The 12662-nt window shown below is 40.4% G+C and overlaps 1 protein-coding gene across 6 annotated transcripts in view; it reads left to right on the forward strand.

Annotated features, from left to right (window-relative positions):
* The window catches only part of LOC108698371 (rho guanine nucleotide exchange factor 9), a 237404-nt gene that overhangs the window by 168326 nt on the left and 56416 nt on the right, over positions 1–12662 (forward strand). For all 6 annotated transcript variants that reach the window (XM_018229799.2, XM_041572711.1, XM_041572712.1 and 3 more), the window contains one exon: positions 9601–9792. In XM_018229799.2, the coding sequence (XP_018085288.1) occupies positions 9601–9792 (192 nt within the window). The remainder of the gene's footprint in view (positions 1–9600; positions 9793–12662) is intronic.

The raw sequence follows: 12662 nt of genomic DNA on the forward strand, positions 1-12662 counted from the left end.
AAAAAGGGGGAATAAATACATGCTCAGTGGAAGTAAAAATCCTGTACTAGTGCTAAAAAGTTGCAGTTGAGCAGCCCAAAGGAACAGAACAGAAAGGTCATGATAGCAGATAAGAAATGTGGAAAAAAGCAGAGGGAGGCTTGTCTTTAATTAAGGTCCTTCTCTGCTTCCTCTATAGTTACACCCCTGAAACTATGTGTGGCATTGCCCTGTATACAGGACTGTATTTAGGTGCGATGCTTCCCTAGGCATCGGACCTAAATTTGCCCCCTACGTCGTGCGTGTCACACACTGCAAACCAGCCCTGTTCCTTACCCCTCACCCCCTCCAGCTCTTTCACTGGATTCCAATGGAAATCCGTGGAAGAGGCTGGGCCATTTTTTTTCTTAATTTCAAAAAAATAATTTATAGGCACTCAAGGGCTTCCCCCCCAAAACCCCTGCCTGTTTAGGTGGTTATTTCCAATATAAGGACCAACAAATTGTAGGGTTTTTGATAAACATAGGGGGTGGAGTAAGTAGATATTAATTTGCCCAACAACAGATTCATTTTAGGTCACCCCCATGTTGAAAAAGGGGTTGTTCACCTTTGAGCTAACTGTTAGGATGATGTATGGAGCAATATTCTGATGCAATTTTCAACTTGTTTTTATTTTTTATTATTTGTGGTTTTTGAGTTATTTGTCTTTTTATTCAACAGCTCTCTAGTTTGCAATTTCAGCAATCTGGTTACTAGGGTCCAAATTAGCCACCATGCATTGATTTGAATAAGGGACAGGAATATGAATAGGAGAGAACCTGAATAGAAAGATGAGTAATAAAAAGTAGCAGTAACAATCCATTTGTAGCCTTACAGAGCATTTGTTTTGTTAGATAGGGTCAGTGACCCCCCATTTAAAAGCTGGAAAGAGTCAGAAGAAGACGGCCAATAAATAAAAAATAAATAATGAAGACCAATTGAAGTTGCTTAGAATTGGTCATTCTATAACATACTAGACGGTAACTTAAAGGTGAACCACCCCTCTCTGCTTCCTCTATAGTTACACCCTTAAAACTGTGTGGTATTGTAGTCATGACTCGGGGGCAAATTCATCAAGGGTCGAATATCGAGGGCTAATTAACCCTCGATATTCGACTGGGGAATGAAAATCCTTTGACTTTGAATATCGAAGTCGAAGGATTTTGCGCAAATAGTTCGATCGAACGATCAAAGGAATAATCCTTCGATCGAACGATTAAATCTTTCGAATCGAACGATTCAAAGGATTTTAATCCAACGATCGAAGGATTATCCATCGACCAAAAAAAGTTAGGCAAGCCTATGGGGACCTTTTAGGCTATGGGGACCTTTTAAGCTTTTAGGTGGCGAACTAGGGGGTCGAAGTTTTTTCTTAAAGAGACAGTACTTCGACTAGTCGAATAGTCGAACGATTTTTAGTTCCAATCCTTCGATTCGAAGTCGTAGTCGAAGGTCGAAGTAGCCCATTCGATGGTCGAAGTAGCCAAAAAAACACTTCGAAATTCGAAGTTTTTTTTCTTCTATTCCTTCACTCGAAGTTAATGAATTGGCCCCTCTGTGTAGCAAAGCAAGATCTGTGCAAATGGAGGGGTGAGATTGTTATTCAATAATGTTGGAATGTATAGTAGGAGTAGAGCTTGCATCACCATAGCTTTCTATTTAATAAACTATGGGAGAGATTTTGCAGCCACAGCGTTTTTATTCATGAAGTTGCCTGTGGCCTAGTCCCTGTGCATACAGAATGAAGTGCTCCGTATACTGATAAAGGAGGAAGAAAAACAGGTACAAACAGGAAATATTTGCTGCACGATCCCTTATTTTGATTTATTGTCGTCTAGAAATACAAGTTACATTTTGTCTTTTCTTCAAGTTGATGTTGAATTCCCCAGCGACAAGCTTTGAGCCAAGTGAAATCTAGCACTCACAGCAAAGTGCCAGTTGGCTGTGTGCTAGTGAGGAGGCATGTACGGGTATAAGAGAAAAAGGGCACCCGTTAATTAGGAAAAGATGCTGGCGAGGCTGGTAAAAAGTAAATCAGAATTAAAAGGGGTAACCAGGGAATAGCCTTTATCTTTGTAACATAATGGGACTATAGCCTGAAGGTCGCTCTCCAGCCATAGCTAGTCAGGAAGGCATTGTATTCGGTTTTTCGGTTAGGCAAGCTCTTTGAACACTGTAGAACTACGGCTGCAATATACAGTATCTGTGTATAAATATAGTCTATAACAGGGGCTGCTTACTCCAGTCTCTCCCCGAGGACTGCCAAATTGGTTTTAATGAATGCACATGAATGATTTGCCCTTTTTTAAATACTGAAGGCCGCCATTCCCATGTACACATTAACCTTTCTGTAACTGTAACAGTTGGTTCCCCCCTGCTGCTTGACCCTTCTAGATTTTACCACCGGGGATCATTAAGAGTAATATTTCCTTCTGATGAGGCATTTTCTGACTGTTCTCATGAACACTGTCTTGTCCTCATATTTTCTATTTAATATATTTTAGCAGTTCTATTACCCACTTTTAAAGAGTATTTGCAAGATGTTCCAGACATGAATTAGGATCCTTATAACCTGATTTGTTTTCCAACACCTTAACTAAGGCAAACATGCAGAACTCCTAATTACTGTAACATTAAGAAGCTTTAAAGCGGTGGTTCACCTCTAAGCTAACGTTTAGTATGTCAGAACAGCTAATTCTAGGAAACTTTTCAACTGGTCTTCTTTTTTTCTTTTTTTTAGTTTTTTAATTATTTGCCTTCTTCTGGGGGGTCACTGAACCCAATCTAAAAACAAATGCTCTGTAAGGCTACAAAATTATTGTTATTGCTAATTTTTACTACTCATCTTTCTTTTCAAGACCCTCTACTATTCATATTCCAGTCTCATTCATGTCAATGCATTGTTGCTAGGGTAATCTGGACCATAGCAACCAGATTGCTGAAACTGGAGAGCTGTTGAATAAAAAGCTAATACCTCAAAAACCACAGAAATGCATACTAAAAGTTAAATTAAAGGCGAACAACCCCTTAGAATGTAATAAAGATTGGTGTGATTGACTCAAGAGGTGTGAAATCCATTACAGTTCTTCTTTTACACTTCGGTCTTGCTTATAGTCTAAGCTCTTTGCCTTTTGCTTGGTTTTAACTCACACATTCTCCATTTACTTACAGAAAGGCTTTGGGGAGCATGCTCAGTAAGGGCTGAACCTATTGGGAATAGTATCACCTAATGTATCAAATTGTAATAACTTAGGAAGTCCATGATCTGGGCTTGAGCTGCTGGGAATAGTATCACCTAATGTATCAAATTGTAATAACTTAGGAAGTCCATGATCTGGTCTTGAGCTGCTACTGGCAAACATGAGAAGTGGAAAAACAATTTTGGACTTCTGTTGGAAAAATTGGAAAAAATGGGAATTACTTTCAGAGTGTTGGTAGCTCACTATTTGATTGGTTTTTTGAAGGTGAACTGCCCCTTTAACAATGCCAGCGGGACAGCTGTGAGGTCTTCTAATGATGGCTCCTTATGTTTAGTTATAAGAAGAGAGTATCTAGAAGAAATATGTCTATAGCAACTGGACTTGATGAATTTTATTAAAAACATTTCACCACTCATCAAAGTGGCTTCTTCTGAAGAAAGTCCAGTTGCTTTAGACTAGATACTGTATATAATAACCTGGTTGAAGGAAAATCTTCATAGACAGTTATAAGATTAATTCTGATGCCATGATGCAAAGCAAAATGCTTATCTGTGGCCCTCTATGTACTGCACTAGTGATGTGCCAGTTGACCCTAAACCATCGGTGACCCACGGGTTGACAACCAATTGGGCAGGTTCGGGTTAAAATTTGACTTACCATTGCAGGTTAGGGTTGGGTACTGGTCAGACTGTGGAAGTACACTACTCCACTGCTCCCAAAGATTCCCTTAGAAGCAGAGGAGGGAGCAGAGTGAAAAGACACGGGTATGGGTTGGACGTGGGCTCTACAAAGGCAACATTTTGCAGGCTATGGTGGGGTGTGAGTTAAGGTATTGCCGGTAGGGCTGAGCTTTTCTTGGCCTGCACATCATTAGTCTGTACACTGCATGGGACATTGTAAATAAGCACTTTGTGTTATGTGTTGTTTCTGGGCAGGCTCACACCTTGGCCCAGGGATTATATTTTAGTGAACACCGGCATGAAAAGCTGAACTTTTGTTCTGGTGCACTTGCTCTCTGCTCGGAGCCACAGCAGAAACAACATGGCAGCATGGAATCACTAGATAGGGGCAGACAGGTTTTTCATTGAAAAAGTAGCACAAGCCCAGGGTCTGAGGAAAGCGATTCTAATCACTGGAGGGGGTATCTAACAAGTGGGCAAACCACAGAGATTAAGCCTTTCCTAGTCCTTTAAGAAAGCAGTATTGAAAGTGCCCAAAACTACTACTACAATGTATAATTGCCCATAAAGTCACATGACATTAAGGGGCAAATTCATCAAGGGTCGAATTTCGAGGGGTTAAATCCCTCGAAATTCGACTGGGGAATAGAATCGAATAGAATCGAATAGGCAATTCGGGCGAATTTACGCGCTGGCGAATAGTTGAATTGGCGAATATTCGCCAGGCGAATAGGCGCTCGATCGAATATTCGCTCAAAGGATTTTCATTCGATCGAATGCCTTTTTATTCGATCAAAAACTTGGAAAACAAGCCTATGGGACTTTCCCATAGGCTTTTTCAAGCAATTCGGTAGGTTTTAGGTGGCGAAGTAGGCAGTCGAAGTATTTTTAAAAGAGACAGTACTTCGACTATCGAATGGGCGAATAGTCGCAGCGTTTTTGCGCTCGATCCAGTACTTCGACTATCGAATGGCGAATAGTCGCAGCGTTTTTGTGCTCTATCTATTCGAATCATTCTACTCAGGCGAATTTATGCCAATTCGATAGTCGAGGCGCACAAAAATCCAAAGTTTTTTTACTTCGAATCCTTCACTCGAAGTTAGTGAATCGTCCCCTAAGGGTTCTGATTTGGGTCGTCAGAAGGATTCAGTGCATCCCTGTTCCAAAACCAGCATACTGTTTGTGAATGGGAAAAGATTTACTTTGGGTAGTGATACTTTGATCACTGCCACAAGTAGAGGGGAATAAAGCACTGCATATTATGTTATGTAAAAAACAGATAAAAAAAAGAGATATTTTTTTCTGCCTTCATCAGAGGTGCCCAAAAGGGAAATCGGGATCTATCAGTAGACCTTTAGCTGGTGATCAGTAGATCTCAAGACTAAATTTCCCTCCTATTTCTTTTTTTTTTTCATTCAGATATTTATTATGTTAAGGTTACAGAATAAATAGTTGTTTTTATAAATATAGCCGTATACACTTTCTTATAAATCAATTAATATTCAAGTAATATTTTCCATGGAACAGAATGCTAACATTGCTATAAGAATGGGCACTCCTGGCCTACATGCAGGGATAGGAAACCAGCTCTACTGCAGAACTGAAACTCCCAGCGACAACTCAACACAACAGCTAGAGTTGCAGTGCCCGTGTAGTGTCCCTACTCATTCTATGTTTAGCTTAAGTGAAGATGCTTGCCAGTTGGCACCCTCTGTAGCTCTCACATTCACAGAATGGCTGAATGAAGGTAAAGAGAGGAAACTTTTTCAAATTTTTGGAAGTTTGCCCCTAGTAGTTGTGAGATTATTATTTTCATTAAAATGTGACATAGAGAGAGAGAGTGAGTAATTGAGGCAATCAGATCTGCGGGTAAGTGACAGTGATTAAAACATAACCTTTATTAAAATAATTAAACTTTCCCACTTCTTGCAAATGCAGAACCAGCAAGCTCCTTCAGCTGTTACATTATCATTAGAAAGTAGAGGCTGATGGTCTCAGAAGAGATGAAGATAGGAGCTGCTAAACGAGAGCACATCTCACTATTTGCTGTGATAAAATAAAGCTGTGGGCACATAAGGGTGGCAACCAAAATATGATTAATATTCACATCAGTCCCTGTCCTATCACATTCACACATAGATTAGTGGCGGTTTCATCAGGAGCCAAAATAAACTCGAAAATAAAATGTCTACTAAAAGGAGATTGAACTCTATGATATTACTAATAAAAATGTGCAGTGAATTTAAAGTTATTTTTAAATGCAATTGCTTTTGAAAGCAGAATTTTATCCCTTACTAGCTGGCTTTTGCTACATTGCTTTAAAACTACATGGGCGATTTAGGTCCAATCCGACGGCACAAGACGAAACGCTGGTGTCAAGTCGGATGCGTCTGCAGTCGTGTCGTATTGGATGCACGCTGCAACTTCATCCGACATTTCTATTTCATACCTTATTTCCGGCGCATCTGACTTGACGCCAGCGTTTCGTCGCATGTCGTCGGATCGGACCTAAATCGTCCATGTAGTTGTACCCTTAGGTCCGATCCGATGCCACGAGATGAAACGCTGGAGTCAAGTCTGATGCGACGAAGATGAGGTTAATTGTCGAAATGTTGGATGTAGTTGTAGCGTGCACTCGACACGTCACGACTGTCGGATGCAGACGCTGCAATTTCATCCGACATTTCAATTTCATACCTTATTTCTGGTGCATCCGACTTGACGCCAGCGTTTTGTCGCATGGCATCGGATCTGACCTAAATCGCCCATGTCTACCCTTTGGTCCGATCCGATGCCATGCGAGGAAATGCTGGCGTCAAGTCGGATGCTACGGAAATAAGGTATGAAATAGAGATGTCAGATGAACATCTTCGTCGCATTGGAACTAGGAATGAAGAATAGTTTAGCTGATGTGAGCTGGCTGGAGTATTGGTGGTCTGTTGTGATTCAGTTATTATGAGGTTTGATACCCCATGTCCATGATTCCCTTTGCAGGGTCTCAATCCCAAACACAATGTGTAAGGGAATTGCATATAAGCTTCATATACAACAATCTAGTATTAAGATTCTCTTAGATAGGAAGGTTCTGTGTAGGCAAGCAATTGGCATTCTACTTTATGGTGCCATATTAGGCAGAGGTACAGGAGAAATTATAATGTAGGATATATGCCACCAGGTAACCTAACAATAAAGTCACTCATAGTGCTTATATGCCTTTAAAGTGGCTGGTGCACAGTTGTGCTGTAAATGTTTTATAAAGTATAGATTGCTCCTAAATATAATTCTCCTTAAGAATGGGCATATGGAATCAACCAGTCCTATACTGGATTTCAAATTCTGATTGTATTATACCAGTTAAAGTGACAATATATGACTTTATTAAGTAGGGCCACATAAATAGGACTTCTTTTGTATTCTCTCTAATCTTTGCATTGGAAAGATCCATGTTTTCTTTTCTTTTAATGTAATGGAGCTAATGGAACATTGTTTTGTTTTTATATTTACTACCTCCCCCTCATGTAATCAAAACAGTTTGATTAATCAAAGATAACGAGCTCTGAATAAACTGACCCCTTCTTTCACCCAGCTTCTGCTCAGGTTTACAGATAAGGAAGAGTTAATTACTCAAAGGGTTTAACTGTATCTGGCAATTTGACTAAGGGCTTGGACACACATGCGGATCTCAGCTGTTTTGGTTCGTGCCACGGTTTTTAAAAAAAAATGACCCCCGCCTATATGGTAGCGTTATTGTGCCATTGCCTAATCTTAAACTGCTAAGCGTATCTACACGGCTGTCGGCTTTTTTTAAAAAAAAACTCGCAGAAAACGCGCCTAAGATCCGCATGTTTGTCCATGCCGTTACTGACTTATTCTCCCAGAGTTGATCTGAAAAACAAAGGAGGTAAGCTTAAATGTAGCGAGTTATTTACTATAATCCGATTTTATCACATATTTTAAATAAACAAAGCTCGACCAATCTACCATCCACGATTTTGTCTTATTTATCATTACAATAACTCTAATTTATTGGATTGATAAAAAACCCAAATCACATGATTTTATCTGACTTTTTTCTGATTATTGCCGAAAATCCTGAATTGATTGAATTATCTGGCTAAACCCAGAGCCAAGCACGATATCTTCAATTGGGATAGGGACATCTGCCATTGAATTTTACATTACCTTGACAGATTTGAGATGGCCGATTTTTGGATTCAGGCTTTTTGCAGAAGAAAAACGAAAAATTTGAATTTTTGTCCCAAAAAGCCTAACCAGAAAAAAATCGAGTTTAAGTAAATAACCCCGTAAAAGACCAGTAGGTGATGGTGTATGATATAAGTTTTATATGGCAGTGAGATGTTAGCCTTCACATAGGTAATAAGTGGTCCTTTTTTAGTACAAATGTGCCCTAGGAAGGCATTTGCCATAAGTATAATATGGTGCAAAACAGAGACACTTGGTTCAATTTTCCGAAGAACTTCATTTTCAGAAGCTCTGGCCTTATAACAAGAGTCTGCTGTTCATTCAGATTGATGTAACGTGACCATGTGCCCCAAGTCAGTTGCCTCTGGGTTAGAATAAATGGCTCTTTTGAAAAAGTAGTCAGCAGAAATTCATTAATGCAAAATATCTGCTTGTTATGTAGCTGAAGAGGTCCCTCTGACCTTGCTTTTCATGTTGGGTGTTGTGGCAGAGTGCTCTGGTCCCGCTTATTGTGCCCACTGAGTGGGCTTGGCAGGAATGCTGCTGTATGCATCACCCAGTCTCGGCCTGGATGTCTTTAAAGAGGTCAATTGTTTCTGCTCCAGCTGAAAACTAGGGAATGTTCAAAGATTCCATTTAACACGTTCCAGCCAATGGGAACATTGCATCTTTAGTGGAAGGCTCAACGTTGTTTGTTTTACAGAGTAAAAAAAAACAAACAAAAGCAAGTGAAAAACGACAGTTTAATATGTATTTCTCTTTTTCTGATTTACATTGCCCCATGATATGAGAGTTTGGTTTGTAGTGCTACAATATTTGTCACTATAGTCTACTTGAAGAGTAGTATTCTGCTTCCAAACTTCAGGGAGTTTATCCATTAGCAATTGTTTCCAGCTGCCCACAGACCCAGTGATGTCAGACCACACCACCCTGGCCATAATTCTTTTATGCTGTATGTGAATTCCAGGAGAACTAAACGAAAGGAAGATTATGAACAGCAAACCAGAGAACAATGGAGTTTTATTTAAGGTTGAAACTTCATGCTGAATTAGTAAAATCTTCTAGGGAAAACAAAAGACTAGAAGAGATTGTCTTGTCCAGGATGAAAAAAAATATACAGACCAATTTGAATTAGTGACTTAAGCATAAGATTCAATGTCAGAGGCCAATTCTTACTTCTTATAGCCCAAAGGGATACATGTGGCTTCTGGCTAACCAGTAAATTCATCAAGTCCTAACCTCTGCTGCTCTTTATATATTTGTATGGCCAAATGAAAATATACCTTGAACTTTGGGCTGATTTGACACTCTAGTGGATCCACTCAGGGCCGGATTTACATAGTGGGCGCCCCTAGGCCGCCCCCCCATAAATCCTGCCTCCCCTAGGCCCGGGCCTAGGTGGCCTTTCCACAAATCCGGGCCTGGATCCACTACTCTCTGGATGTGTTTTTTGTATGTTATTTTCCTTCCTTTTGAAAATGATCCCTCTTTCCCCACAGCTCTGGGTGAACCAAGAAGATGGCGTGGAGGAAGGGACAAGCGAGGTGCAGAATGGGCACCTGGACCCGACCTCCGACTGCCTGTGCATCGGCAGAACACTTCAAAACAGAGATCAGATGAGGGCCAACGTCATCAATGAAATCATGAGCACAGAGCGGCACTATATTAAGCACTTGAAAGACATCTGTGAGGTAAGCACATTTCACGGGAGCAGCAGGGATCTTGGCTGTGAGTCATGAAATCATAGCACTGTAATAAAACCGTTTGCCTCCTAGAACTTTTATGAAGCACAATGTGGACAAAGTGCCAATTGTTTGTCATAGCATACCATTGTGTGGGTATTCACAATAGCCACTGGTGTTACTGTAAAGAAACAAAATATTCCCAAGAGGTGTACAGAATATTAGAATTTCAGTTGAACCCCATGTACTTTACCTTTACATAATAGAGAACACGGATAAGGACAATGGCACACCGGGAATTTAAATGAGAACTAAACCCTAAAAATGAATGTGGCTAAAAATGGCATATTTTATATACTGAACTTATTGCACCAGCCTAAAGTTTCAGCTTGTCAATAGCAGCAATGATCCAGGATTTCAAACTTGTCACAGGGGGTCACCATCTTGGAAAGTGTCTGTGACACTCACATGCTCAGTGTGCTCTGAGCAGATGTTGAGAAGCTAAGCTTAGGGGTCGTCGCAAATTATCAAGCAGAAAATTAGGTTGGCCTGTAATATAAGATGGTGCTACAGGGCTGATTATTAAATTCTGATGCTAGTTGCACTGGTTTTTGTGCTGCCATGTAGTAATTATCTGTACTGGTTACTAATCATCCTTATATTGTGACATTTCTATTCTATTTGTACTGTATATTGTGAGTGGGTCCCTAAGCTCAGTGACAACAGCACAGAGATTGTGCAGTGAATCATCAGAAAAGAAGATGGGGAGCTACTGGGGCATCTTTGGAGGCACAGATCTTCCCTGCTAAAGGGCTGTGGTTGCCTTGGGCTGGTACAGAAGCCCAAAACATAATGCACAACATTTCTAGCTACTTCTTTAGTTATGCTTTATTTTTCCTTTAATCAACATCGATAAATCTCTGTTTTGGTGATCTACTAATCTCCTGTAAAAGCTTTCCCACCAGCAAACAATGTAAATGGCTGGTGGTAAAACCCACGTGTTGCTTCAGTCTCCCAAAATCACTTGAAGTTTCCTTTTGAGATTAGTTGCCCCGCAGAAGCAGAGATTTATTGCTGGTGGTGCCATTGCCCTTAGAATTAAACAGAGGTTCCCATGTTGTTTTCTGTGGCTGATTTAATAAACACAATAAGGTCATCTGAACCTCTCGCTTGAATAACATTACGGTATTGCAGAATTCTTCTCTATGTTAATATACTCTTAGTGAACATTGACCTTTATAAAGTCTGTAGTTACGTACCCCATTTCCCTGATCTGTTTTTGCTTCATTTCCATAGGGAATACTGTATGCTCTAAACATATTAGAAGTCACCATAAGGTTCGAGGGGATAAAAGTTAATTGAATACAGTGATGCAAATTTGCCCACTCTTTATAAATGACCCCCCATGGACCGTGATCCTAAAAGGGTACTGCGCATATAGCGTATTCTTAAGTAGAAACAGAATCAGTTGAAAGATTTTAGATATTGGCAGTAGGGAAATTTATTGTCCTCTAAAAACCAAACTAATAAGAAAGTTTGCCCCATCCGGTAACCCATAGCAACCGATCAGCAGTTGTACTAATCTGTTGTACTAATCTGTTGCAGTCAGAATACTGATGCAAAGTTCTGATTGGCTGAAATAAGGGCAATATATGCCTATTGTATAACCCCTTCAAAGCTTTAGCCATATAGCTCCAGGAAGAGTTCTACCCACTGCGCCATATTATAATGGCAATGGAGCTAAAGGAATATCCATACTGCTGCATTGGTATTCCAAACATCACTTATATAAGCAGCCTGTTTAAGAGTTAAAGCCGAACAAATAAATAAATTAGAAGCCTAATCCTGTTTTTTCATTATGGTAGCTATAATAGGATAGCCGCGTTCGCTTTTGTAACAGAACTGGCGTGTGGGAGAAAGCTGACATTGGCATGCCGCACGGAGAATGTTCATTCCCAGGGAAAAGCAGCATTAAATTTTAATCAGAATTTCATTTTACTTCTAGCCATTATGCTGAAGATAAGGATAACATAGAAGGTACCATAGACTGCGGTATTCCAGATATCCTTGAACCGCAACTCCCAGCCATGGGCTGCCCGGGGTGTTGAGGGTTGTAGTTTAAACACATAATTGTAAACTTACAAGTAACAAGTAGATATGTTTTCCCTCTGCACAGCCCCATTAAGCTGACTTCGATTTTATGGCCCTGTAGTCCAATTTGTCACAATCCCTGGTAACATAGACAGGGGTCCAGATCAATATTTACATGGAGCTGTCATTAGGTCTGGCTCACCCTGTTGACTTTATTATTTTCATGCACTGTTATTTTCATGTGACTAGTTGCACACAATTAGCACCACTGCTTACCAGAGGGCTGTACAATCTAGTGCTGTGATGCCTCACACCAGCCCCCCAGTTGCTCAAGGTACTGTGCCGCACATTTCATGATGGAAATAGTGCAAATCAATGCATTTTTTAAAGAAACAGGGTAACTACAGTACCTTTTCCATCAGCAAATGCAGTGTAGCAGAGCACAGAAGGCCTCCGGGCCGCCTGGTGGGCATCACTGATGTAGTGGATATAGTTAAGGTGTAACAGAGCTGCAGCATTCTGCTGTTTCTGAATGAACAGCTGCATCTAAACAGCAGCATTTCAATTGCTCAGTTTCTATGACTTTCTCAAATAAGCCTGACTAACTGGCAGTGGTGTAACTTGATATTAATGGGCCCCACAGCAAATTATTTTCAGGCACCCAAAATGTCTAGGCATTGACCTGTTATACCAATATTTATTGAAATTCTATATAAATTAGGGCCTCATGGGCCCCTATACCTCCTTTGTCCCCCAGGGGCTGCTTCCTCTGTAATTACGCCCTTGCT

This window comes from Xenopus laevis, chromosome 8L (assembly GCF_017654675.1).
Source record: "Xenopus laevis strain J_2021 chromosome 8L, Xenopus_laevis_v10.1, whole genome shotgun sequence".
Lineage (NCBI taxonomy): Eukaryota > Metazoa > Chordata > Amphibia > Anura > Pipidae > Xenopus > Xenopus laevis.